At 44.2% G+C, this 24,392-nt stretch overlaps 2 protein-coding genes and 1 non-coding gene across 6 annotated transcripts in view; 1 reads left to right on the top strand and 2 right to left on the bottom strand.

The window, feature by feature from the left end:
• Nucleotides 1–568: 568 nt before the first annotated feature.
• On the bottom strand, nt 569–12,769 carry Ppcs (phosphopantothenoylcysteine synthetase). Its single transcript, XM_077668956.1, has 7 exons — nt 11,987–12,769; nt 10,746–10,834; nt 9,727–9,863; nt 7,175–7,398; nt 4,925–5,044; nt 3,952–4,017; nt 569–3,082 (listed from the first exon to the last, which is right to left on the bottom strand). Exons 1-7 carry the CDS (start codon nt 12,125–12,127, stop codon nt 2,825–2,827), a joined length of 1,035 nt encoding a protein of 344 aa, XP_077525082.1. The 5' UTR covers nt 12,128–12,769; the 3' UTR covers nt 569–2,824.
• A 451-nt stretch (nt 12,770–13,220) lies between these two features.
• On the top strand, nt 13,221–13,323 carry LOC144095733 (U6 spliceosomal RNA). Its single transcript, XR_013306755.1, has one exon. It is a non-coding gene; the product is annotated as a U6 spliceosomal RNA (small nuclear RNA).
• Nucleotides 13,324–18,554: 5,231 nt separating this feature from the next.
• The window catches only part of LOC144136552 (uncharacterized), a 73,514-nt gene continuing 67,676 nt past the window's right edge, over nt 18,555–24,392 (bottom strand). For all 4 annotated transcript variants that reach the window (XM_077668950.1, XM_077668948.1, XM_077668949.1 and 1 more), the window contains exons 4-6: nt 23,149–23,244; nt 22,054–22,227; nt 18,555–20,879 (exon numbers count right to left, since the gene is read on the bottom strand). In XM_077668950.1, coding sequence (XP_077525076.1) covers nt 20,300–20,879; nt 22,054–22,227; nt 23,149–23,244 — 850 coding nt within the window. In that variant the 3' untranslated portion in view covers nt 18,555–20,299. The remainder of the gene's footprint in view (nt 20,880–22,053; nt 22,228–23,148; nt 23,245–24,392) is intronic.

Genomic DNA, 24,392 nt, shown 5'->3' with positions numbered 1-24,392 from the left:
GTTTATTGCCATTTTAGTGCACATTTAAGAGCCCCAGCTTGCCGAAATACATAGAGACCTTCACTGTATTGTGCCCCATAACCTGCGTGCACAACATGAATTGATGGTCAAGTTCGTGCGGCCTGAGATAGTGCTGCACCATGATTTGGGTTAATAGCATTGTCGCATATAATTCAGCTGCTAGTTTCCCGATATTCTGCTGAAATGGTGGATGTAAGCATTTTTCATGGAATTGTATGTAGGCAGCCTCATTCTCTTCTTTCTTTATGTGATTTCTTTTTTATGCATATCAATAGGAATATCTGAATGATGCTCTGCGACTTCAAATTACAGCAGCCATATTCAAGTTTAATTAAAGTACATTTGTTGGAGTATGTGAGGCATGTTTAAAAAAACTAATTATTTAATCTCTTCTGCAGAATTGTGGATTCTTTGTTGTCAATCTGTGGAATTAAAATTTTTTCCCACAGAGAGCTAGGCATCTTATCTAATTCCTCCAATCAAGTGTAATATAGTTATGAAACTGCTGTTTGGTAGGAGCATAGAGATATCATGCAGAAGCATCATGCAAGAAGTCAAGTAATATGTTTATTGCAAATTTTCTGGCATTGCACTGCTAAAAAAAAAGCCATTCGTCATCTCCCAAAAGCATTCCAAATGTATTCACAAAGAAGGCATCTAATTTAATTTGTTGAGGACACTCGTAAGGACTACAAACACCTTTTTTTTTTTTTGCATCAACACAATTTTGACATACATCAGCTATTTCCCCTCCTGTTTCTTCCTTGCTGGCGCCATGGTAATTGCCGTGTAAACCTTGCTGCATAACCATGCTTCACATTAGCAACTACAATTGTAATAGCCTCGACGAAGTGAAACAGTTCATATACTGCAGCAATTACTTTGTCTCACATTGTTAGAAAAAAAAAATTGATTTTTGTTCCTTGCTTAGTATAATTTTGCAATCAAATGCCATTAATGCATGTCATGGTGATGGGCCATAAGTGAGACATCAAGCGCACAATATATTTTGCATGCCAGTCGAAGGTTTGGCAGACTATTTTTACCATGCAAAACAGATTTAAACAGCTGATGTATTTGTGATTATTGTGTTCTCAATTTATATACGTACTATCAGGAAAGAAAGCAGATGCAGGCCACCTAAATTCTTATAGTATTTTCTGACAAAGATTTATGGAAAGCAAAAGAAGAGCAAATTTTAAATACATCACTGCATTGTGTAACTTTTTGGGAAGATTAGTCATAAGAGCAGGTACTAGATCTCGCATAGAATAGGAACACTGAACCATCATTGTCATAACTAGAAACAGTTTGAAGCTAATGTTTCTCATTATGCAACTCGACTCTACTCGGAAGCCATTGTAGGCTAAAAACGGGTTTTGCGAGGTGTTTGTCAAATGGCATGGCAAAAGTTCATGAAATCTCAGCGACGTTTTTTAATGCAGTAGCCAAACTTAGAAATAAATATGCGATCTTGTGCATGCTGACAAATTTGGGCGCTCCTGCAAAGTACAACTCAAACTGTAACCTTTTCACGGCAAAAATTTGAGCTTGTTGCTCCGCAGTAATGAATGCTGTGCCATTGTATACAGCTGCTACCCACAGCTATCAGCAATAAAAGCGCCAGAGAATTTGAATTTGATTGTGTGTAACCGAATTCCCGCAAAGATGAGCTGAAATGACGATGATTCTTAAAGACGACATTTGATAGGCACACTATTCACATATTTTGTTCATGTTCATGCATATTTTATTCACATTTTGTTCATGCTGTTCACACAATGTTTACTTACGCTGGCCATCAATAAGTAGGTATATTAATTTAGGAAAATTTTCGTATTAGTCGGTCATAATTTTCCTGCACCATATCTTTCAATACACTTTGGAAATCAGTGCGACGAGATCTTGCACTGGGCAATGCAGACCTTGATCTGCTCGATCAACTTCCAGTGATAACCCTCGACTTTCTGGCTGCAGCTTTCTCCACTGAAAGCGAACCATGTGCAAAACGAAGTCAAGAGCTTTCTATTCTTTATGGTGCATTGTAATGATATAAGCTGCTGTGCAACAAAAAAACAATAAAGGTGGTTTGCAGTTGCACTCAACTCGTAAGGCACGCTTATTACTTCTACTCCAGAGTTGTGAGGATGAAAAACAAATTCCACATTTAACTGCACAGGAATATGGTAATACAAAGATATGAAAAGCTCTTTGATCTGTCCATTTCCTTTTTTCAACAACCTGTAATGATGCTGCCCTAGGGTGTTATTACTAAGACTACTGCACAACCACATTATCGTCGTAATTATACCTATGAAATATAAAACATACAAAGCTATACAAAAATTATGATAGATACTATCGACCCCTAAGGAGAAAACGATGAAATACAACCTTCGCTGCCCCAGAACATATGAGAAGCGAATGCCTGTGGTAGCTCTCCCTCATTAGAGCCACACCACGTATCAACAGCTGACCAAGGTACACCACTCACTCCCATGTGTGGGTACCATTTGACTAAATAGAAACACTACTGAATACCTGTGCAAAACGATAACAGGCACTTTCCTTAGCTTCAGCAATCATAACGCAGCAAATGAGACGGGCAGTGTACACAGCTACAGAACGACCAGATTGGCCACAGTGAAGCTATTCAACTCAGATGATATCCGCTATTTGTGTGCAATAGACAAAGTTACAGAACGTATCTTTAGCAGTACATCAGTGGTCAAGTGTGGTGTTACTTGTAGCACTGCAAACAATGGAATGGGAAAGTGTCTGAACATGGCTTCTGTAACAAAAATCACTGTGGGATGCTGTTGCCCTTGATGTTCCCTGTGACGCTGCTTGGAGTCGCATTGCCTCTGGCGAGGCTAGGAGTGACAGCAGGACTGTTGAGTATGTGTTCTGCGTGACGTTGAGACAGCTTCTCCACAATGATCTGCTCGATCTCGACGCCGGCGGCAGCCTGCTCGGTGGTCAGCTTAATGATCTGGTGATCCTCATTCGTCACAAAGATGACTCGGTGTTTGCGACTGTGAAGCTCGTTGCCAATCACAAGCTGCACCAAGGGAAGGCCTTAGTGAGTATCAAATGCTACCAGGTAGGCATGCTTCCTTTTATTACAGTCATTTCGTGATGTTTCCTAGTGGAATGAATTGCAATATGACATATGAAGTGACTGCACTGCCAGCCACATGTAAATTAAAGGGTTCCCAGTCGCATGATACATAAGGTACACAACTGCCAAATTTGTACAACCCTAAGTGAGTAATCTGGCTAACATTATCGCTTGTGAACTGACTACAGAATGACTAAAGGAGTCACTGCACAGAGTAGTTACATTTTTTTTCTACAAAGCGCTGGCTTTGTAGAAAATTGCAGCATCTGGTAAGATCTTCAAGGGCAACGCAGGAGAATTTTCAAGCATTTTGAACTGACTTTTGTACGGCATTTCTTGGACCTCCCTGCTTAGTTGCAATGAATAGTTTTCAACATAATGAGGAAGACAATTAAAAAATGGCAAAAACCAGGAAACCAAGACCGAAACTGAGTTTTCACCAAAGATGATGTTACAATACACCGGCAAATGATGTCGTGATACTACCACAAAACATCTCGTGTGCAAGTTGAACGGCTGAACTCTGAAGTTTTAGCTTTGGTATTTAATAATTTGAAATGATCAAAAACATGCTTGAAATTTTTTTTTCTTCAGCAAATACCGACAAGCGTGCAAAGAAATTGCCCAGATTGTGCTAACTATGGCCACAGATTGCAAAAGTTCAAAATTAATTTGCACAGAAATAAAACATCACCCAATTAAAAATTTGGCACACAGGATCAGAAGAGTCAAGAGCCTACGTTGAAAGTTTCAGTAAAATGCACAGTTTTAAAAGAAACCGCCTGAGTTGCCTTTTAAGCAACACTTGCCTTGTGCTTGTACGTAGCCAGGGCCCTCCTTGCTTTGTCCAGGAGAATCCTATCGTCTGTCTCCAACTGGGGAACAAGTCGGCGATGTTCATGGTCAACGATTTGTGAGTTACTGACTGACATTTTTGACACTTACTGAGGGTATCTATACCTAGTCTTGCTGTCCTATCAGCCAATATCTGATCACTTCTTAAACCTTCAGCTTCAGCAACTATTGCTATTACAAACTGAAATGCCAGGCAGCGAGACATGTTCAAGGCTGTTTCTCTCGGTAGAGATGCAAGAGGAGCACACTGCACGACATTAAATGCCACCTTCTCCGTAATGCATTGAAAATCATTTCAACCTTGAAGTCTATTTAAGAATATTGCACCCTTAACGTTTTACAGTGAGGCTGTGAGTGGCTCACATGGTGTGTGAGCAGAACTGTACCAGCCGAGGCCACCCTGTCTCTACAAACTTCCAAATCTCTCTCTGGCTTCCCCTACTACATTTCAACTTCTCTTGGAATCCAAAGAACCATTGGTCATCTTTTCACTGCACTACATGCCCTACCCCCCTACCTGTGTCCATTTCCTTTTCTTGATTTCAGATAGGATATCATTAATTCGTGTTTGTTCCCTAACCCACTCTCCACTCTTTCTGTCTGTTAATGTTACCCCTGTAATTTTTCTCCTCATACCTCACTCTTTTCTCTGCAATTTAATTTCAAGCCTTTTCACTGTCATTCCACTTCCACTAGTAAATATATAGTTATTAGTTGCCAACAGCTTGAGCACTGCTTCAAAATGTGCAGTGAAAATGTGCACAGGGTTCAGCACATTGCTTCAAAGTACTGAATAAAAGTGGGAAGTAATTGAGAGTCTACTGAATTACGGCTTCTATGCAGTCTCTGTTTCCAGGACACTTACTAAGAGGTGACTCTTTGCAACTAAGTATGATTGCAACCAGAGTGAACAAGCAATGTGAGCACCTTGAAAGAGACGACATAGGCAACAGGGTTCCAGTGGCAGATGAGAGGCTTGAGCATCTTGGGGACCAGATGCAGGTGCAGCTGCAGTGGCCCTGTGTCCGAGTGGATTTTGTGCTCAGGCTGCACAAAAATTAGTGCATGGCATTCCCGAAACACATCTGTGGGTGCATAACATGAAGCAACTCAATTACCTCACATAACCAGATTTGCCTGAAATCCCAATTTTCAGTTGCCACATACCCGCCACGGTGGCTCAGTGGTAAGGCGTTCGTCTACTGATCTGGAGTACTCAGGTTCGAACACGACCACAGGCGTCCAAATGGAGGCGAAATGCAAAAGGCCCCTGTGTGCTGTGTCAGTGCACATCAAAGATCCCTCCCCAGGTGGTCGAAATTACTCTGGATCCACTAGGGCACCTCTTTCTCTCTTTCTTTTTTCACTCCCCCCATCCTCCCTTCCCTTACAGCACAGTTTGGGTGTCAACCGAGATGTGAGACAATTACTGCACCATTAGCTTTCCTCAAAAAACTAATTTTCAATTCAGTTGCCACATGCAGGCAGTAACTATGGAGAGGCCAGTAGGTATTTTACAGCACTGCCAATATGGAACGCATCCTGGCATATATTCAGGGCCCTTTCTTTTCAGGTAAAGCCTAATTTTACTTTATCATTGCACCTCAGTGAGATTTATTGAAAATCAGGTTTAACCCGATTTTCAAGAAATCTCTCTGGGCTTGGGTTTAACCACATTCCTACTCGAAAATGCGCCTTCTTGAGAACGTAGTTTTCCAGTGCACAAAACTGAATACACTGCACAAAAATTAGCGGGTGTCTGGATATCCGCTGAAATGCTGTCACTGCCGTTTCCCTATGCTTCATCTTCACTATCACAGGTTTCACCTTTTCATCCATCAAGCTTGTTGCTATTGTACCACTTCTCAAACTTGTTGAACTCCATGTCAGCAGGGAGTGACCTCCACGCTTCAATGATCAATATGCAAAACAGTACTGCAATGACCAGGAGGACTGCGAATGCTCCAAAAGATGATGCAGATTACCACAAAGCCAACCCTTCCCCAAAAATATGCATATAAGCTGTAGCCCCCTTTTTTGACCGCATTTTTTGGTTTCTGGTGCAGACAACACCTTGCAGCATTCCTGTACTCTCATTACAGCACCTGTGCTTTATTGTGGCTTAACTGCCTGACATGTAGAGACAAAGCGAAAATTCATTTCTGAAGGAATGTGGTCTCACACCAACAAGTTTCTACACTGCAGGATGCCAGTTCAACTTTGCAGTTTCGTTCCTAAGGACGGCCATGGTAGCCTTGGTAGGACTAAAAAAGGAAAGATAAATACAGGTGCCCTGCCCACATCAAGTCTCAAATACATAGAGAAGTTTATTTCAGTTCCTCAAAGGCTGTTGATTGCTGCTTCTCAGCTTTAGATGCATAAAAGCTCAAATATGTCCACATGCACTTCAATGACCGAGTCAAGTTCGATCAAAAAGATGGAAGTGACCAAAATAAGCCTGAAGATAGCAAAACAGTGTTGAATTATATATATATATATATATATATATATATATATATATATATATATATATATATATATATATATATATATATATATATATATATATATATATATATATATATATATATATATATATATATATATATATATATATATATATATATACATATATATATATATATTTCCACTGGCAAGGTAGCCAAAGATTTGTTCCCAGCAATGGCAGTAACGGAGGACCCGTTCTGAATATCCCTTTCGCTTTTTGTATTGACTACATACTAAGACAGTGCTACAGGCCCCAAACATTAGTGAAAGGCATGTAAACACGGACATGCGCGTCAAAGACGTGAAAACATTGCTGTGATGATTTAAATAAATGTTCTTCTGGCTTGCCGCACTCTGCTTAGACAACATTGAGTACAGGACTTCCAGGTCTCGAATGGCAAAACATTTTTCTGATACACTGCATTATCTATATAAGCGCACCTACTTAACTTTCAACATTACTTGGAGCAGTTGAAATATGAACTGGAACAAAATATGTGCTTGTCACTCTCATCCTACTTTTTAGCGCTTCTGTCTTAGATTTTGTGGCAGTTGTGGCAGCTATGCTACCAACTAGTACCTCAAAGTAAAGTTTTGCTACTACTTGGAGATTAGTTGAGTGCAAGTACAGTAGAGTCACTGCAACGGGTCCATTTGCTGCATGCTCACCATGTCCTCTGGAGGCACATAGAAGTCTGACACAGCGGCGGCTAAATACAGGAGGGCACGGGCACCCAGAGGTCGCAGAGCCACGGCACATGCCTTCAGCAGGAACAGGTAGTCACTCAGCGTGGTGAAGCACACCTGAAGGATGCGCCTCTGACTGCCACCCGCAGTAGCTCGCTGGTAACCCTCAAGGGCAGGTCGCACCACAGAAACCGCATCTGCACGCACTACATCGTGGCAAAGACAGTGATGCACACTCATTCATTGAAAATTCGCCCAACTGAAAAGATCCATGCATGTCTCCCAAGTTCTGCAAAGATGGTGCATGGGTTTCTATGCAGCACCTGTAAGCAGGGCTCAAGCCATCCTAAAATAGCATGATTTCTGGTATACAGTCTAGGAACCATACATGCTTAAAACATAAGATTTTGCACTGTGAGGACTTATGTTTACAAAATCGCCCATTATAGTATGCCAGGCCTAATGTAATTCTCATTGTCGCGAAGTTTTTCACAGTCATACTTGCACTATGCATCCAGTACATTGCAGGGTTAAACGGACTGAGCATGTGCTATCGGCACTAGCCACTATTTTGAAGAATATTATTAGGGCACCATGTCCCAGCAATGAAAATAAAGCATGTGCCTGATCATTGGTGCTTTTTTAAAGATCTTTTTACACTCTCCAACCCTGTCATTTTGCAGCTACGGCACAGCACGTAAAGCACCTTATGGTGCTGTCGACCTTTGGGTACCATTCATGTTTAGATAAAATTCCAGCATTGAACTTAGCAGTGCTGGCAGCAACGCTCTGCTGTAGCATTCTCCATTTCTTACAAGTTTTAGATAGCTAAAGTATTCATTACTGCACATTAATGACCAAAGAACCTGCTGATATCAACTAGTATGACTAACTTTTCAATTCAAAAGTTTAAGCAATACTTTCTGATCACCACTTTGCATGACAAAACTAAGAAAAAAAAACAAGACCATTTTACAAGCTCAGTGTTCTAATGAATTGAGTTGCATTCTTTTCTTTTCCAGGCTGTCCGAATTCATAATAAAAATTTTGTTGTTTCTTGCTTTCCTCAATAACAAAACATCTAAAATATAAACAAGAAAAACAAGGCAAAAACTGCGCCATAAAATTATACGTAAAAGGCGAGAAAACAAAAGCACATGATATAACAGCCTAAGTGAGTGGACTGAAAAAATCCTTTTTTAGAATTAGAAGTTCTGTTGAAGAACAATTTGGTTTATCAGCATATTGTGCACCAAACCAAAGCAACACCCCATGAGCCAAAGGATTTCTAGCGTTTCTGATTTCTATATTTTTATTTCTTTGGATCCACATTTTTTATCCTGGAACTGCTCAATGTAAAAAACGACACAAACAAACGTAAGTAACCACGAAGGTCATGCGGAGAGCTCACAAGGAAAAGAGGTACTCAAGCAAGACAGCATGTGTGCCAACACGAGGGGAAAAAACCCTGAATAAAGACAAAAGCACATTTCCAAAGGAAAGAGACTCACTGTAACAATAAAGCACACTTGCAAGCCCTTCAGTAACCCCTTGGAGGTGGCATTAATTTCAATGAGCTTGCCATATTCTCTGATGCTGACACTCCTCACCTTACTTCCCTGTACTTTTCTGTATTAGGATTAGTGCGTGCATACAGGTTGCTCAAGAATGCCAATTGTAAAAATCCATTCTGAAACCTCACTATTTCAAACTATCTGTTTTTAAATAAAGCAGAGGACCAACAGCTTGGCATTCAGGCCTTCGTGTCGGTAGATGTCATGCCTAATAGCTTATCCCTCTTTCCAGAGAAAATTTTCTCATGCTCTGTTCATAGCACAAGTGACACAACTACCTGCAGAAGTGCAGTGCTTTGATATGCCATTAATTTTCTTTGCATTAGGTTCAAGGTAAACTCAAAGGGGATCAAGGATCTGTTTGGATTATGTAGACTTTGAGTTAGCAGGAGCCTTATAACACACATGCTGATGAGAGCAAAGCATCATCTCAAAGTAGATGTTTGAATTAAGCTAGCTGAAGTAAAAAATTTGTATCAAAAAGCATCTGCCCAAATTTAGAAGGCAGAGTTCTTTTACAGAACCTCAAGGAAGGATCAAATTATAAGTACACAATAAATAAAACGTTGTTCACTGCCAATGTATCGCTGATGTTTAGGAGTGTATGGATTATATCGGGAGTATTCACAGCAGTCAGATTTTTTAGTGTGATAGGACGAGATGTGTTTCGGGTACTATGTTCTACTACTAAGCTCACCAATAAGACTCTTTCCAATGGTCCTGCCAATAAACAGAAACATGTTGAACTTTTCACAGAGCATGCGGGCTAATGCACATGCCTTTCTTAAAACCTTAATAATAATTCCTCAATATTACTACCCATTTATAATGGCCACATTAAAGCGAGCTGCAGAAGATAAAAAGCAGTTCCCTTGTAGCTAAACATAGTTATTGCTTCCTGCTGTATAAGACATCAGATTCTGCAAGGACTTGCTTTATATGCCAGAGTTAAGCTCTCACCCTCAATACGGCTGTTGTCACCAGGCACAAACTGTAGGTAGCTGAGAAGTTCACCAGGCTTGAAACGTCTTGCAAAAGGTTGCAGGCTAGTTGATCGATACAGAAAGAGCACAGCATAGCCTTGATCCAGGAAGTATCTTGCAGAGGAAACTCAGTCAAGGCACATTTCCAGGCATAGCCAAGAGACATGAGTTACCCACTGATCCTTTCTTTGCAATGCACTTCGGTTTGCAGCAAGAAGCTTTGAGTGTATCCCATATGAATTTTAATCACTTAATTCAATTCAAGGGCTCCCACAAAATCACTAATAAAGCCCCAAAAAAGAGATACTAAATACCATGTTTCTTCTTTGTATGTGTAAAACTTGTGACAGAGGAAGCTATGTTGAATTAGGTTTGTCTTCACAGTCATTTTATCTACACTGGCAGCCAGAAGGAAAAATGCAGATACCAATAACATAGTCAATTTCCAGTTAAATCAGGTTTAGTAGTTTTTTCGTGTTATTGGTTAGATTTGGGTGCCATCCCAGTCAAACATGGTGCCAGCATGTAAAGGTATTAAGCAGTTAAATTATAATTGCTGTTTGGTTAGTCAGAATATTATTCTGAGAGTCCCAACTTTTAATAAAAGTCATTAATGGTTCACATAAAAAAACCAAGAAAGTGAATCAAATTAAACAGTGTTGAAATCATTTTAGTATGACCAGCAAAGTTTCTGTTGACACACCCTGCAGCATTAACCATGGGACAAAAGCATTAGAAACGATTGCAACAGTCACATTTTTAGAGCAATACTGTAATTCTCAGAGTATCACCATGCGAAATGGTTTTTTCTACGCAGCAAAGCTGTGAAAGGTGCCAGGTTTTTCATTTGTCACAGCGCCAGGCAGAAAACATTATGTATACTTTATAGCGAGCCCTGAAGCTTGGTGAAATAATCCTGCTCATTAGCTCTCTCTCCTCCTTGTTCAGAAAGAAAAAAAGGGAAAAGTAACACCCTCACCAGCAACAAAAGGATACTCGGCTGATGCAGAGCCTCTTGTACCTGCGCTAAAGTTGTCAACGAATCGCACTGTGTTGTGCTCAAGCGGCACGGTTGTTCCTCCAGACTGCCAGAAAGTGCAAAATGTGCATGTCAGAATAAATGAATGAAAAACAATGTGCATGCAGCAACAGCCAAATGGACTAAACATTTGGATATCAATGTAAGTATATTAATTTTAAAGTTTTCATTCAAACCTATGAAAAGAGCATTCAGCAACACTGGTACAATGCCTGAGTACGTAGCAATGTAGCTTGGACACGTAGCAATGTAAAAAATGTTATGATCATCAGCTGCATTGGTTATACTGGAGCACAAAAACCTCTGCTGGCCACAGCCACCCTACTCAAGCAGGTTTTACAATTTAATTTCCCCACCTGACTGCGGCAACACCACCGCCATCGCCCTTCCATTAGTAACTAAGCAAATAAAAATGCTCAACAATAAAACAATTACACAGAGCTGCAACTTTTCAATCACACAGCGCTCCAGCTGTCCTTGGCACAGGGAGAGCAGTTGATAGGAGCTCTCGTCCCAGCCAAAGCTCAAGTTGTGCATTCAATATTATCAAAGCGAAATGTACTCCATGGCGATCAATTGCACACTATTCAGTGAATTGGTTTATTTTTGTTTAACTGCTATTTAATAGGCATGATATTCATTTTCAACCGTTGTTGGAGTTAATCAATCTACACAAAACAGTGTTTCCAGAGTTACAAATCCCGCATCTGTTGCTCACTGAAAGAACAATAAATTAACCAATGCAAAATAAGTACATTGGTTGCAAATCACTTAATGATAAATTTGTGAAATAGTGAAATACGCCCATATAACCATTATTTTAGTACAGCGCACTACAAAATTCCATGCGGTGCATTGCCATCAGAACAGTGTAAATGTGCAACTTATTTAATGCACCCCAAGTTGCTGGTGCAGCTTTTGTGCCAAAGCGCCTAATAAGAATCCAGTATACCGGAAGAAAGAAATTCAAAGTTAGCGACTTCGTACAAAGGCTATGCTTCCATTCAAAAATGCTAAAGCACATCTCCTTTTTAAGCCAGGAGACGCATCAGGTTCATGAAGCGGTAGTATATAAATTAGGCGCACAAGCACAAATAACTTAGCAGCACACATGCGCCTTGGCCGTCAATTGGAAATCGACGGCGGATCGAAGCACCGTTTGTCACGGTCACCCATTTATAACCGCACGTGCACCTACCGTGATGAGCACAACACGCTCTGCCGTGTCCACAAACAAGGAACAGAAATCACTGATGCGCCGTCTCTGCTCATCGTAGTCCGCTGGAGGTTTGTTTACGCAAAAGAAAGTGTCCCACTTCTCGGTCTCATCCGATGCCATAGCTGCTCGCGAGTTCCAAGCGCAGCAGTGCAGACACTCGAGTGTGCACCCACGACGCGCAGCTGCGACTGCGGCGAAACCAGCTGCCTTTTCCGCTTCGCGAACGCCTCGCCACACGTCGCCGTTTGCCCTCCGACGTTTGAATCGCGACCGACTTCCTCTTCATGTCGTCATATTACGATTTTCTCTGCGGCGCTCAGCCAGCTGATTCGTCGCTTGGCGCTGGGTCAATTAAAAACTGTTCATCGCCTAATCGTTTACCCGATTCACTGACGATAGCCCCGTAGAGAGTCTTTACGCTTTTTTTTGTGTGAGCGTGCTACTGCAAGCAAGCTGCAGGAGTGTCACGCTTATCGAGACACGCTATTTACACAATGAACAAGGAAGACCGTCTCGCCGGCGAAGGGGCGCCTGTAGAAACAAGGCCACCGCTACGCGTTATCTTGAGGCCTCCGGTAGCGTTGGTCTGAGAAACGCTGCCGGGAATACGTCATCGTCAGGGCTCCCCCAGTTTTCCAGAGGACGGGACAAATTATTCAGAAAAGCTTGTGGTCAACTATGCACCGTACACCTGAGGCTGATGAGATCAATACACACAACCGAAACTTTATTAGCCGCATACAGCGACGATAAGCTAGGCTTGGCTTGAGCTGACTGCATGCATGGCCAGTCATGGTGGCCAGTAGCTAAAGGCTCTAATCGTAGCCTTCATTATACAGTATGTAGCTAATTGTAGGTATTATTTAGCTTTTTAATAGAAAAGAAAACGTCAGTACATTTAAGTTTTGTTTAAAATTATAAAGATGTGATGTTTAGATTCAGTAGCCAGAGATTTTTCTCACTCGTTGCGTTGCTCAGAAAGAAGAGAAATATTTAAGCACGTTTAATCTAGAATTGGAAAAGTACTTCTTATCTTTAAATATTTAATATACACTTCTATGTAAATTGGCAGTACACTTCAGATGCAAATTATTTAAAATGTGCGCTTAAACTTTAATTGCTCAAAATGTTTTCCTATAGCACCAGCAACTGCTCACAGTGTTGAGGTCAAAGATTTGACTACTATATATACTGGAAGGCTAGATCGGCTTCTGTACTTCCAAAGTACATATACTAAAATTGGAACGATACAGAGAAGATTAGCATGGCCCCTGCGCAAGGATGACACGCAAAATCGTGAAGCGTTCCACATTTTTTCGCAAATCTTGAGGCGTTAGTTTTTTAGCGCGTCTTATAACGTGCATTGAAAACATGCTGGATTCCTTCTCTTTTTTTTTTTTACGCCTGGATGTACCGTTCAAGAATTGATAGTGCAGCTAGCTATGTGAAGGAAAATTACAAAGGTAACATAAAGGGACAGGAAGACAGTAGAGCGAGTAATTAAAGGGAGCACGAGTTAACGGTACCTTCGCTGATATCATCGCTGGGTGCGCAATGAGGAGAGAAGATAACCAGTAGTCGTTTCACTGGCGTCATGAGTTGATTCCAAAGGAGGCAAGCGTGATGGAGTAAGTGGTCAGATGACATCAGGATCGAGACAGGATTAATTAGCGATAGATAGGAGAGGTATTTGCCTTGTAAACGCTGAGGCTCTGGCCTCGCAGTCGACTTTTTTTTTTGGGGGGGGGGGGGGGAGGGGGGGGGGGGCTGATGGCAATGATGATGATGTGCTGGGCTTCGGATAGGACAGAGCACTATAAATAAGGTTGTTCTTTCTCTCTAGGTGATAGAATGAAGTTTGCTGTGCCACTCGAGATTCTGACGTGTTGGCAGCAGTCAGTGCGACAACCCGTTAAAAACGCACAGGGTACGTGCGGCCTAACGAACTCCGCGTTACGCACATATAGTAGTTCTTGGCGGCTTCGCACTTGTGTTAAGCTGTCGTCATGTTTAATACCACCGTGGTGTACTCAACAGTCTTTGTTGCATTGATGCATGCGAGCTGATAAAACATGCAGCGGGCGTTGCATTTACTGACGACTTCTGGATTCATTCATTCATTCATTCATTCATTCATTCATTCATTCATTCATTCATTCATTCATTTTGGCGTCCTTCAACGCTCCAAAAAGTATTTACGTAGGGGTGGGTTTGCGAGGATGTACAACGATTTATTGGCAGCGAATCTTAGTCGGAAAGGTTGTCTGGTTACATTTTCAACTAACATGATAAGCTGAATATTGCGATGCGATATGTGTAATAAAAGATGCCGAGAATTCAACAGTTCGAGCCCCTGGACGAAAAACTGAAGGCGTGTGGCAGGGGCGATGAATGACAGACATAAAAACGTATCGCTAAAGCTCTGTAAAGCTGCTGGGTTAATGGATTTTTACATGCCATAACGATACTGAGGGAAACTGATTTCCATACATACACTTTTTTTCCCGAAGGTACCCCTTAAACAGTAACTATATAATTTTCTTTTACACAGGACGTGGAATTTTTTGCCTTTTTTGTCATGAGCGTTGGTGTTATAAACGTAGCTAACCTTACGCGACACATCAACGACATGTCAGTGCACGTTAAAGAACCCCAGGTGGTCAAAATTTCCGGAGCCCTTCACTACGGCGTCTCTCATAGCCTGAGCCGCTTTGGGACATTAAACCCCCTTAAACCACATCAACGACACAAGACAAGTAAAAAATAAAAATGACTACCGATTCTCTTCTACCCTCAATCCCGACCCCCCCCCCCCCATATATATATATATATATATATATATATATATATATATATATATATATATATATATATATATATATATATATATATATATATATATATATATATTATATATATATATATATATATATATCCCGTGGAAACCCCTGCTGAGATGAGAGGTGTGAAGCGCGCTGTTTAATGGACAACCTAATTCAAACTGACCTTGGCCACCCTTCAAGGTCTCCCAAATACCAGTACACGGGAGCTTTTCGATTCCATCTTCACTGAAATTGAGAGAAGAACCGGAAATTTGAACTCACGAGCTCGTGCTCACGGTGTGGGGAGGTTTAAGGTTTCGCTCTCAGTCTGGCTGATGTAGGCCAGAACCGGCGCAATTAACTGGCGACTTCGGCCGCAGTTTCTTTAACTACCTGTCCAAGATCCAAAGCTGACCTTCATTCTACCGGGTGTTATCACGCCCTTCTCTTTTCCTCTTCCATGTTCACAGTACACAGTCGAACTATAAGTACTCGACACTATCTCACCCGAGCACTCACACGTTCTCGGAAGGCAAGTTTCTGGAGGAGAACCTCGAGGAGGACGGACGGCGGACAATAAGGGCCCTCTTCTGATTCCATGCACTTATACACCGCTCATGACGTCAGGCCCACGCTGCCAAGGAACTTTTCGAGGGTGTACTGAGCGTGGGATATTATTCCCAGGGCTTAGGGTTGAGGTCCCAAGCGAGGTCCGAAGAGTTTTCACAGTATGTTAACGTTTTGTGTGTAATACTTCAAAGCACTGCAGCGTCAGTGAGGCGGTGATACAAATTGGCTACAAGCTTCCCTTGGCCTGGTGCTCGGCTTAATCAGGGTGAAATGCCTGGCAAATGGGTCTTTGACCCTACCTTGAGCAAATGAAAAATACCTTGTGCCATGGCACTCTTTGGCCGCAGATGGCCCTGCGCCATAGAAATTCACCATCATCATCAACTCATCACATTCTAACTTTAAAGGCTGGCGTTTAGTTTATTTCTTAAAATACGTACTAAAATATAGGTACTAAAAGGTTACTTCAATGTACATTTGTCAAAAAAAAATGTATTAACGTATGATCAAAACAGATAAGTAATATTGTCGTAACGTTTCTGTGCTGCCTGGGTGAATGCTAACAGCTGAGCGTTCTTGGAGCATTCTACAGCGACATCTGTGTAGCGGACTCGTCTTCGGGCAAATGTCGTCGGTGTCGTGTAGCATCCTCGTTGGCATGGTGGTCAATAGATTGTTATCCAGGTTGGTTGAAGTGAACCTTTCCCAAGTATGTGCCTGGCCGAGTACATGTTTGGGAAAGGCTTCGTTTGGATCACATGACGAGCCGGTGGTCATGTGATCCAAGTGACGCGTGCTTGTCTACTTACGTGTGCCTCAGAGTAAGACGCTCTTATGAGGTGACCCAGCAAGGCTGACGATCACATGACGAGCCGGTGGTCATGTGATCCAAGTGACGCGTGCTTGTCTACTTACGTGTGCCTCAGAGTAAGACGCTCTTATGAGGTGACCCAGCAAGGCTGACGTACTTGAGCTAGTTGGTGGTAATAACACATAACTGATGACAGGCAACGCCGGGTGAAAACAAGGACGAAAATGCACAGCAGACTGGACGAGAGCTCGTCCTGTCTACTGCGTCTTTTCGTCCTTGTTTCATAGCGGCGTTGCTTTTCATCAGCTATGAGGTGGTGTTGAAGGGATCGAGGAGGGTATATACGTAGTTATATAGACCCCGCCGCCATTTCCCTTCGGAAGAGCTTTCCGGTGCAAAAATGCATTATAGGCCTGGCATCTGCAAGATTTTCGCCAACTCGCCTTAAAAACCTGCAGAGGATTTAATAAGAAGCTGTGGGCCCTACAGCCGATCCCTATCCTTTTAAATCCTCTCCTCGTCTATCCAGGTCATATGAAATTGGATTATAATACGGATGAACTCTGGCCTCGCCCCCCTTTTTGCCGTAGCGGGAGGTTTTTGACGAATGAACAACGTAACCGCACTCACGAGTTTCTTTTTTTCGACGAAGAAAGTTCAAGAAATGTTCTGCGCAAATAGGACCGCGAGTGGTGCGCCCCGCAGTGGGCGTCTGAGACACCTACCATTGGCTCCTCGGTACGAAACAGCTCGCATTTTTATGCATGTGGAGTGCGCTAGTTTATTGTTTCGTATCTATCACGACAAAGCAGTCTCGCTGCGTCGGCGCTTTCAGTCATCGCTGTAGAAGTAGTGTTAGCGGTCGCATTACTTACACGCCACGCGGACCCATCACGCCAGCACAAGACACTTAACGCTCCTTCGCAGCGACCACGAGGCGTCCCTCATCCGGCTCTCTTTCCGGCTCACGAGGTGAGCGCCGAGCGGAACGACGCCCGGGGGGACCGCCTTCGAGCCACGCTGACTGGGGATCGGCTGCACATCCATTCTGAATCCTGTCTAAACACAGACCCCGGGGCCCAAGACATTCGACTCCGCGCCACATAAACCACGCGTTCACGAGGGCTGCCCGCGCCCGTACTCCGAACTCCTAAATCTCCCAAGCCTCGGCATCACGCAAGCGAAGAACAACGACGTAACGTGAGCCGTCGACAGGCGCGCTGCGAGATTCCAAGCTTCGAGCGAGAGCATTTTCCGGGGGAGACGAACAAGAGACGCCGACGAAACGAGACGCGTCAGCACGGTCCTCCCAGCTCTGCAGATCCTTCGAACCTACTACGTATTAATGAACAAGTTCGTTTTACCCTTGTATCCGTAAGCTCAAATAAACCAGTTTGCTTTTAATCGAGAAGAATCCGGCCACTTCCTCGCTGACAGTAGTATGTCTGGGAGGCGAGCTAGACTTACGGCACCAGGAGAGTGGCTTCAAAACTTCTACCTACTTGAGCGCGGCTGCGCCGCGGCTGGAAATAAAGCAGTTCGATCATGCTATCGAATTCGCCAAATCTCTACGAAGGGCGATTCGGGCGGAATTGATAAAGCGTCGCGCAGCACGCCGCGGCAGCATTACCGTGTCTGGAACATCAGTTTCAAGGTTTCGTCTTTACATGTAGCTACAGTGATAGAAGTGTACAGAAGGTGAGGGTGGCAAATGCCCCTTCCCCTTCCGTTTGTAGCCATACGGAAGAGGCATATTTTGTCCCGTACTACTACCCAGAACACATGTGAACGTGCACTGCCATAAATTTTGGCCACCGCTTATGGAAAGACCTATGCATGCTCTGGCTGCGTTGCAATGCTTTTGTGACAGCAAGCAGATTGTACTATTGTAGATCTCGTCCTTTGGCTGGTGCCAGTGCTCTTTCCAGCAACTGCAGTTTTTCTGGCGTTATACCTATTGTGGAAGCGAGTTTTCGCAGTTCGGAACTGTCTGGAGCGAGGGATGGAATAAGGCAAGTGAGCTCTTTTGCGGACGCTCATCGTGAAGCCTCGCCCCATCGTCATTGGTAACGTAAGCATTGGTGCTTAAGCGAACTCTGGCGGGTTAGCTAGTGCTTTGTGACGGGATAGGCGGCGTGCATGGCATTCTGGGCGATTTGCTGCACTAGTAAATAAAAGGTGGATAGTGTTGGCAAGCGAAAGGTCGTGTCATTTCTGCAATGCGCAGCCGGGTCGGCGGATCATCCGTTAACTCCCTGGCACTCACCTGGAAAGATGCGGTGACAGTGAAACGGCTTAGCATCATTATTCCTTGACGGTTCAAAATAGGAATAACAATAGTGACTGACGTTCCGCAAAGGTTAATTTATTTTCACATGATATCAACAAATACATCGGCATAATTCAGTATGTCAACCAATGAATGCACAAGAAAATGTCTTGTCAAGCACATTTTCTTTCTGCGAACAGCTATATGCGCAGTTTAAAACCCCACGGATAGCCACGAACCTACAATAACGTAGGGTCATCACAACGATGCATAAAAACATGGAAATCCCCATCCAAAATATCATGCATCATTAAAAAAAATGCGCTGGCACAACACAATGATGGGCACAAGCGTTCTGTCGTCTAAATCTTGATCAGACCACGCACGTTAAAAAAGAAACCTGCGCACAATCAGATCTTAGACGTGCCACAGGTCTACTTATCCAAGCGCACTGGCATATGCTCTAGAAATCGCTAAAATAACGCGCACGTGATGAGGGTAGCAATTCATTTTTTTAAGAACCTCATCGTGAGAGTAGTCAATATGAGTATTCCATGCCTTAAATACATGCTTGTAATTAACTCAATGATAAGCAAGTCCTTATACTTCACAACTCTGGAACAATCAATACGTATCGAGCGCGCAAAGCCTCCATCTCGAAACAATGATAGTAGTAATCAGCAAACTCAGGCACTTGAATAATGAACTAATAGAAGCAATACCTTAGGATGTACCACGCAGGCTCGAAGTGCGGGATGTCAAAATATGATGCGACGCATTAGCCGACCATCATTTGCGTCTATGTGCAAAGGATGCTGCGCTGCGCTACGTCTAATGAAAATACAAAATGAGTTAACTGCGGTGCCAGACAGAAGTCACATTCAGTGAGCGTACGGCGCTTCACAATAGTCTGGTAGCTGCCACCGGTGTAGGGTCAGTTGTCTCCTAGGAGTATGTCAGGTACACATGCTTGAGAAACAGCAATAAGTATTGTCTTGAGAAGCAGCAACAGCTCGGAGCTTTGTATTCAGAACACGCGAATTTCAACACCACAGTTCCACCAACAGCCGCATGCGTATGTGTCATGCACCACACTGGTGGCCTCAAAGCAGTTCTCTTTCGTGACAAAACAAGACAGTCATCCAAACCAATGCGATCCGTTAATAAAGCTTGTCGAACAGCGCACGTAGGCACTTGTTGGGGCATCAATGAAAAGCCGGTTTATCAAGGGGGAGAAGGCTGGGCGGTAAATCTGCACGAGAAAGCCACAAGGAGTCCGTCAGCGCTACGCACGTCGCCTGCTCGAAGAGCGCTATCAAGATCTACGTCGCGTTTACGAACACACGAGCCAGTTGCAGGCGCTAAGCACGCGCACAGGACGCCGTATACCAGACGGCCTGCTGGGACCTTGTTCCGCTTGTCGGTCGGTTACTTGCGAACACGCTGAACACGACTTCTCTATCGGCCGCTTTTCAAAAGCGAGCAGCCTCTCGTCAAGGGAAGCAATGGTCTGATAGGAACTGCCAGCAGACTTCATGTTCCCTGGTCAGTCGGTACCAGATCTTAGGGTACAGATGAGCAGCTGCCGCAGTTCCGATCAAGCGCAGGTGTTGGACCAAAGTCGTCCCACCTGTAGCGCAGCAAGAACTGAACTAGGGCTGCCGTAAAGTGATGTTTCCTTCGACTAAAGTCGAGCTTCAGGCGGAACCGTCCCATCACGCGTGCTCAGCGCCTCCGATTGGCCTGCGTGTTTGCAAACACGGCCTAGGCCCGTATGATACTCCGAGCGAAACGGCGCGACGTGCGTGCGAATCCTCGTTTCAGGAGGAAGCCGAATTTTCGGAAGCGGACGACGAACAGGAAGAAAAGGAGCACGCGTTGGCGCCCAGGACACGGGCCGGGGTGGACAGCGCTACACTGTGGCGGCCGTGGGTTTCGTCATGAGCTCTGTCCAATATTTCGACGGCGCTCGAGAAGGACACGTGCTTCTTCATGCCACCCATGGTCACCAGGCAAGAGTCGCTGGCACTGGTCCGCAGCCCGGAGACGTTGGCCTGTAGATATGGGCTGCTGCCCTCGCTGCGGCAGCCACCGTTCACGCCGACTGCCGTGGCGCTGCCATTGGCGGTTGGGATGGGAGTGCTGGTGGCAGGCAGTGGACAGGACAGGCTCTGAAGCATGCCGCTGCTGCCCTCCCAAGATGGCGGCAGCAGTGTGGGTGTACAGACGCAGATGCTGGAGCCGATGCGCAGGTGGAAATGGCTGTCTCCGCGGCAGCACTTGAACGTGTGCATCACGTTGACGTTGCTCGTACTGCGCAGGATGCCCCGCAGCGCGGCCGTGGCGCTCCCTTCGGTAGCGATAGAAGATTCCTCGGCTGCGGACTCGTACGCGCTGTCGCTATTATGCAAAAGAAAAAGAAGCCAGAAAAAAGAGTGTTAGAATGTCGCCGGCCGTCGTCTCCACAGCCTTGCTGTTGGAACAAGAAACAGGTTATGCCGAAGATGGGTCACTCTCGCATCATGGCCGCTCACTACGGAGCCAAGCGTTAAACTATGCTGTTGAACTTCACAGCATCTATCTTAAAAGCACATTTTACGGTCATATAGCCTTTCAGTACACGCATGGGAGAACATAAGTTCCGAGAGAACAAATGTTTAACGAATTTGCAAACACGCACGGTATCCACAAACGGCATGTTAACGACACCCTTGGAAAATACGGTTGCTAACCAAGAAAATAGTCACATGGCCATTATCTCAAACAGCACCGGCGGACATAGCCGCAAAATATGAAACCTTCGTAAAATGACAGCTTTTTCTTTTTGCCACATTCAGCTGACTTGCGCTGAATTAAAGGAACAGGTATGACCTGAAGTATTTTTCTCTCGAAAAACTTCCGCCAACAAAAAGGCCACATGCATGCATTAAAGACAACCAGATGGTAAGGTAAACTGAACAGACTTTATTGCGCAGGCAATATGCATAGCCAACCGGTAGTACTTGACAGCTAGGCTTTCATATGATCCACGAGAAGGTCGATTATCATGGTTATCAAAAAGCTGCTCAGAAAAATAGCCTCAATTGCTAAACGTACATTTTTAAGTATACTGATTTAGCCGTTCGAAGATAGGATAACGCTTTAAATAACATTTATTGCTGAAAGCATAAAAGGTAATTCAAAGTCCACCGAAGGCAGTTAACTAGAATGCCAAATTGAAAATCTTGAATTATAACAACTATAGAAAGGAAGAAAGAAACATTCTCGTTGCTGGCACTGAAAATGTTGGCGTTTTTCAAGTGAACTTTTGGGGTATCTAACCGATGACCGCGTGTCTTGCTCGTGATGACGTTCCGAGGTCGGGGCGCTGCAGACGTCTTAATACTCGAAAGGGTCGCGCGATACCGGGACTAGAAAACTCTTTTCTATGGACGGACTCTCTGCATACAACGACCCGAAAGCCACAACATTCAGCTCTTCGCACACGCCTGACGCCTATAGATGGAAGGACACTTGTGCAGTAGACTGACATCTCTTGTTCGGAGGAAAGGAGAATGAATCTGGGCCCACCTACCCAATCTCGTCAAAGACCTCGTCATGCAAAGCGAGCACAATGGGCGGTTTAGATTCCGGAATGTAGGTGTCTTCGGTTCCCTTGACGACGCCTTCAATTTCCTTCATAGTCAGGCTGGTCTGGATGAAGAGGTGTAGGCTCTTGTTGGAAAGGTAGAGTGGCTCCGTTAGTACGCTGCAGGAAAGAGATGGAAAATAGAAGAAGTGATATAATTTACTGCAGTAAAACGGAAAGTTAAGCTGATTGGTACATATACAATATCATTTATCTTTACATCATTCCACATCTGGCGTATGGAGATTTGTGCACCAACGACCCTAGTGGACAGATTGTTAACAGGTGCAATGTTATCCGAGCTTCCACCTGAAATATTTCAAGCTATAGTTTGTGGTTGCCTGACTGACGAAATTGCATATAAAAGGACTGTATGTAAACTTGCATCACAAAGCCGTAGCGTGAAGGCTCAAAAGTGTGTGCGTGGTAATTAGTCTTTTGCAGCAAGCGATAACAACCGGAACTTATGTACCGTAAAATTCGGTAACCAGCCCGCTGGCTACACGTGTTTATATTTGATTTTAATTTTATGGAGTGACGTCCCAAAACGACTCAGGCCCTCCATTACGGTGTCCCACATTCGTGGGACACCGTAATGGAGGGCTCTAGATAATTTCGACCACCAGGGGTTCTTTAACGTGCACTGAAATCGCACAATATACGGGCCTCTAGCATTTCGTCTCAATCGATTTTTGGTTGGTTTATAGGGGTTTCACGTCACAAAGCAACTCAGGCTATGAGAGACGCCGTAGTGAAGGGCTCCGGAGATTTCGACCACCTGGGGCTCCTTAACGTGCACTGGCATCGCACAGTACACAGGCCCCTAGAATTTCGCCTCCATCGAAATTCGACCGCCGCGGCCGGGATCGAACCCGCGTCTTTCAGGCCGTCAGCCAAGCGCCATAACCGCTCAGCCACCGCGGCGGCTACAATGTAAGTGTGAAGCAGCATTCAATGAGTCATAGACATCATTTGAAAGAAGAACTACAATAACCAGCGGCAGGCATTTAGTTTTTTTGGGACGAAAAAACGAAATCTCACTTTCGCAGGAACGACTCGAGGCCTGAGCGCCTTTCTTCTATGAACTTGTCATCGAACCGCCTCAGTAGTGTCCTCGAGGGAAGGCTAGGTGGAGTCCTGGGGGAAAGAAAAAATTAGTTATTGCGACCTCAATAAATATGGCCTCATATCTTTACTATGTGCATTCAGGAACAGCCTTAACCTTTCTTTAGTACGCGTTTGCAGAAGTTGTGTTTCCAAATCAATGTAAGGAGATCAAACGCCTACCATGGCACTGCCTTTGTTACAATTATGGCTTCACAATGACGTCGAGACGACAAGCTGCTCATGTGCATGTGGATTTTCGCCGCTTTCACAAGTGAAATTGTGATGGTGAACTTAAACACGACGTGCAATTTTATTTAATATGACTGCTGACATCTGAGCGAATCATTTCAGAAGCAACACGCGCAAGCACTGACTGGTTCCATGTCTACTTTAAGACGTGTTTTAATGTAGAGACCGACCAGACAGAGCTGCAGACAATTCAGTTTCAGACGCTGCTCAGAAGCCGCGCAAAAAGAATCATAACACTACAGTAAGCTGCGAGCTTGTGCTGTTAAGGAATTGTGTAAAACATACGTCGTCTAGAACTGCACTAAGAGCTCATGCGTCCGTATAGAGCTCCGGAGCTTTTCCCCTCCCACGAGGCGTTTTCCGCACGCGCTGGCGCATTCGTCGCGTATTGACTTTCGCCCGATCACGTGGGGGGCAGCGCCTTAACGCAACACCGCCAACAGCAAGCTGACAGAAGCACGGAGTTATCGCCACTCTGTGACGTCATAGGGGCTCTGACGCAAGGCACCCGGTGCTTTCCTTTGCCAGCAGCTGTTCGATGCGTATGCGTGAGCCAAGTCAAGCGCCCTTCTCGAGTCGTGACCTTGGTTGATTGACCCCCCCCCCCCCCCCCCCCCCCCTCTCTCTGCTCCATCCTTAGTGGGCGCGATACGAAACACAAAAGATGACCACAAGCTTTGTCTAGCGGTTCCCATTTTTTTTTTTTCGCTGGAAGCTTGCAGTCCGCAATGCCGCTTATTATCAGGGCGATTGTGGTTGCTGAACGGATGAGATTCCCGAATTCTAGAAAAGGTCGGCTTAAAGATGGCGATAAAAGTTTCATTGTCGCCTTGTATTTAACTTCACCTCTGGTTTCTGCGAATTCGTGGCGCGATTAGAAATGGTTGGACGCAATTTGCTTGCATTGCTTTCGCTTTAACGTAATGCTT

This window comes from Amblyomma americanum, chromosome 6, assembly GCF_052857255.1.
Source record: "Amblyomma americanum isolate KBUSLIRL-KWMA chromosome 6, ASM5285725v1, whole genome shotgun sequence".
Taxonomy (NCBI): Eukaryota; Metazoa; Arthropoda; class Arachnida; order Ixodida; family Ixodidae; genus Amblyomma; species Amblyomma americanum.
The sequence above is the reverse complement of the archived record's forward strand: the minus strand, read 5'-3'. Positions and strand labels throughout refer to the sequence as shown.

Bases quoted from the DNA above. Each gene is read 5' to 3' on its own strand.
- Ppcs (XM_077668956.1), bottom strand. From the start codon at position 12,127: ATGGCATCGGATGAGACCGAGAAGTGGGACACTTTCTTTTGCGTAAAC. The intron at 5,045-7,174 runs GTGAGCATGCAG...ATTTTTGTGCAG, and splicing joins ATGTGCCTCCAGAGGACATG to CCTGAGCACAAAATCCACTC. The intron at 4,018-4,924 runs GTGCTCACATTG...CTTGTTCCCCAG, and splicing joins CCTATGTCGTCTCTTTCAAG to TTGGAGACAGACGATAGGAT.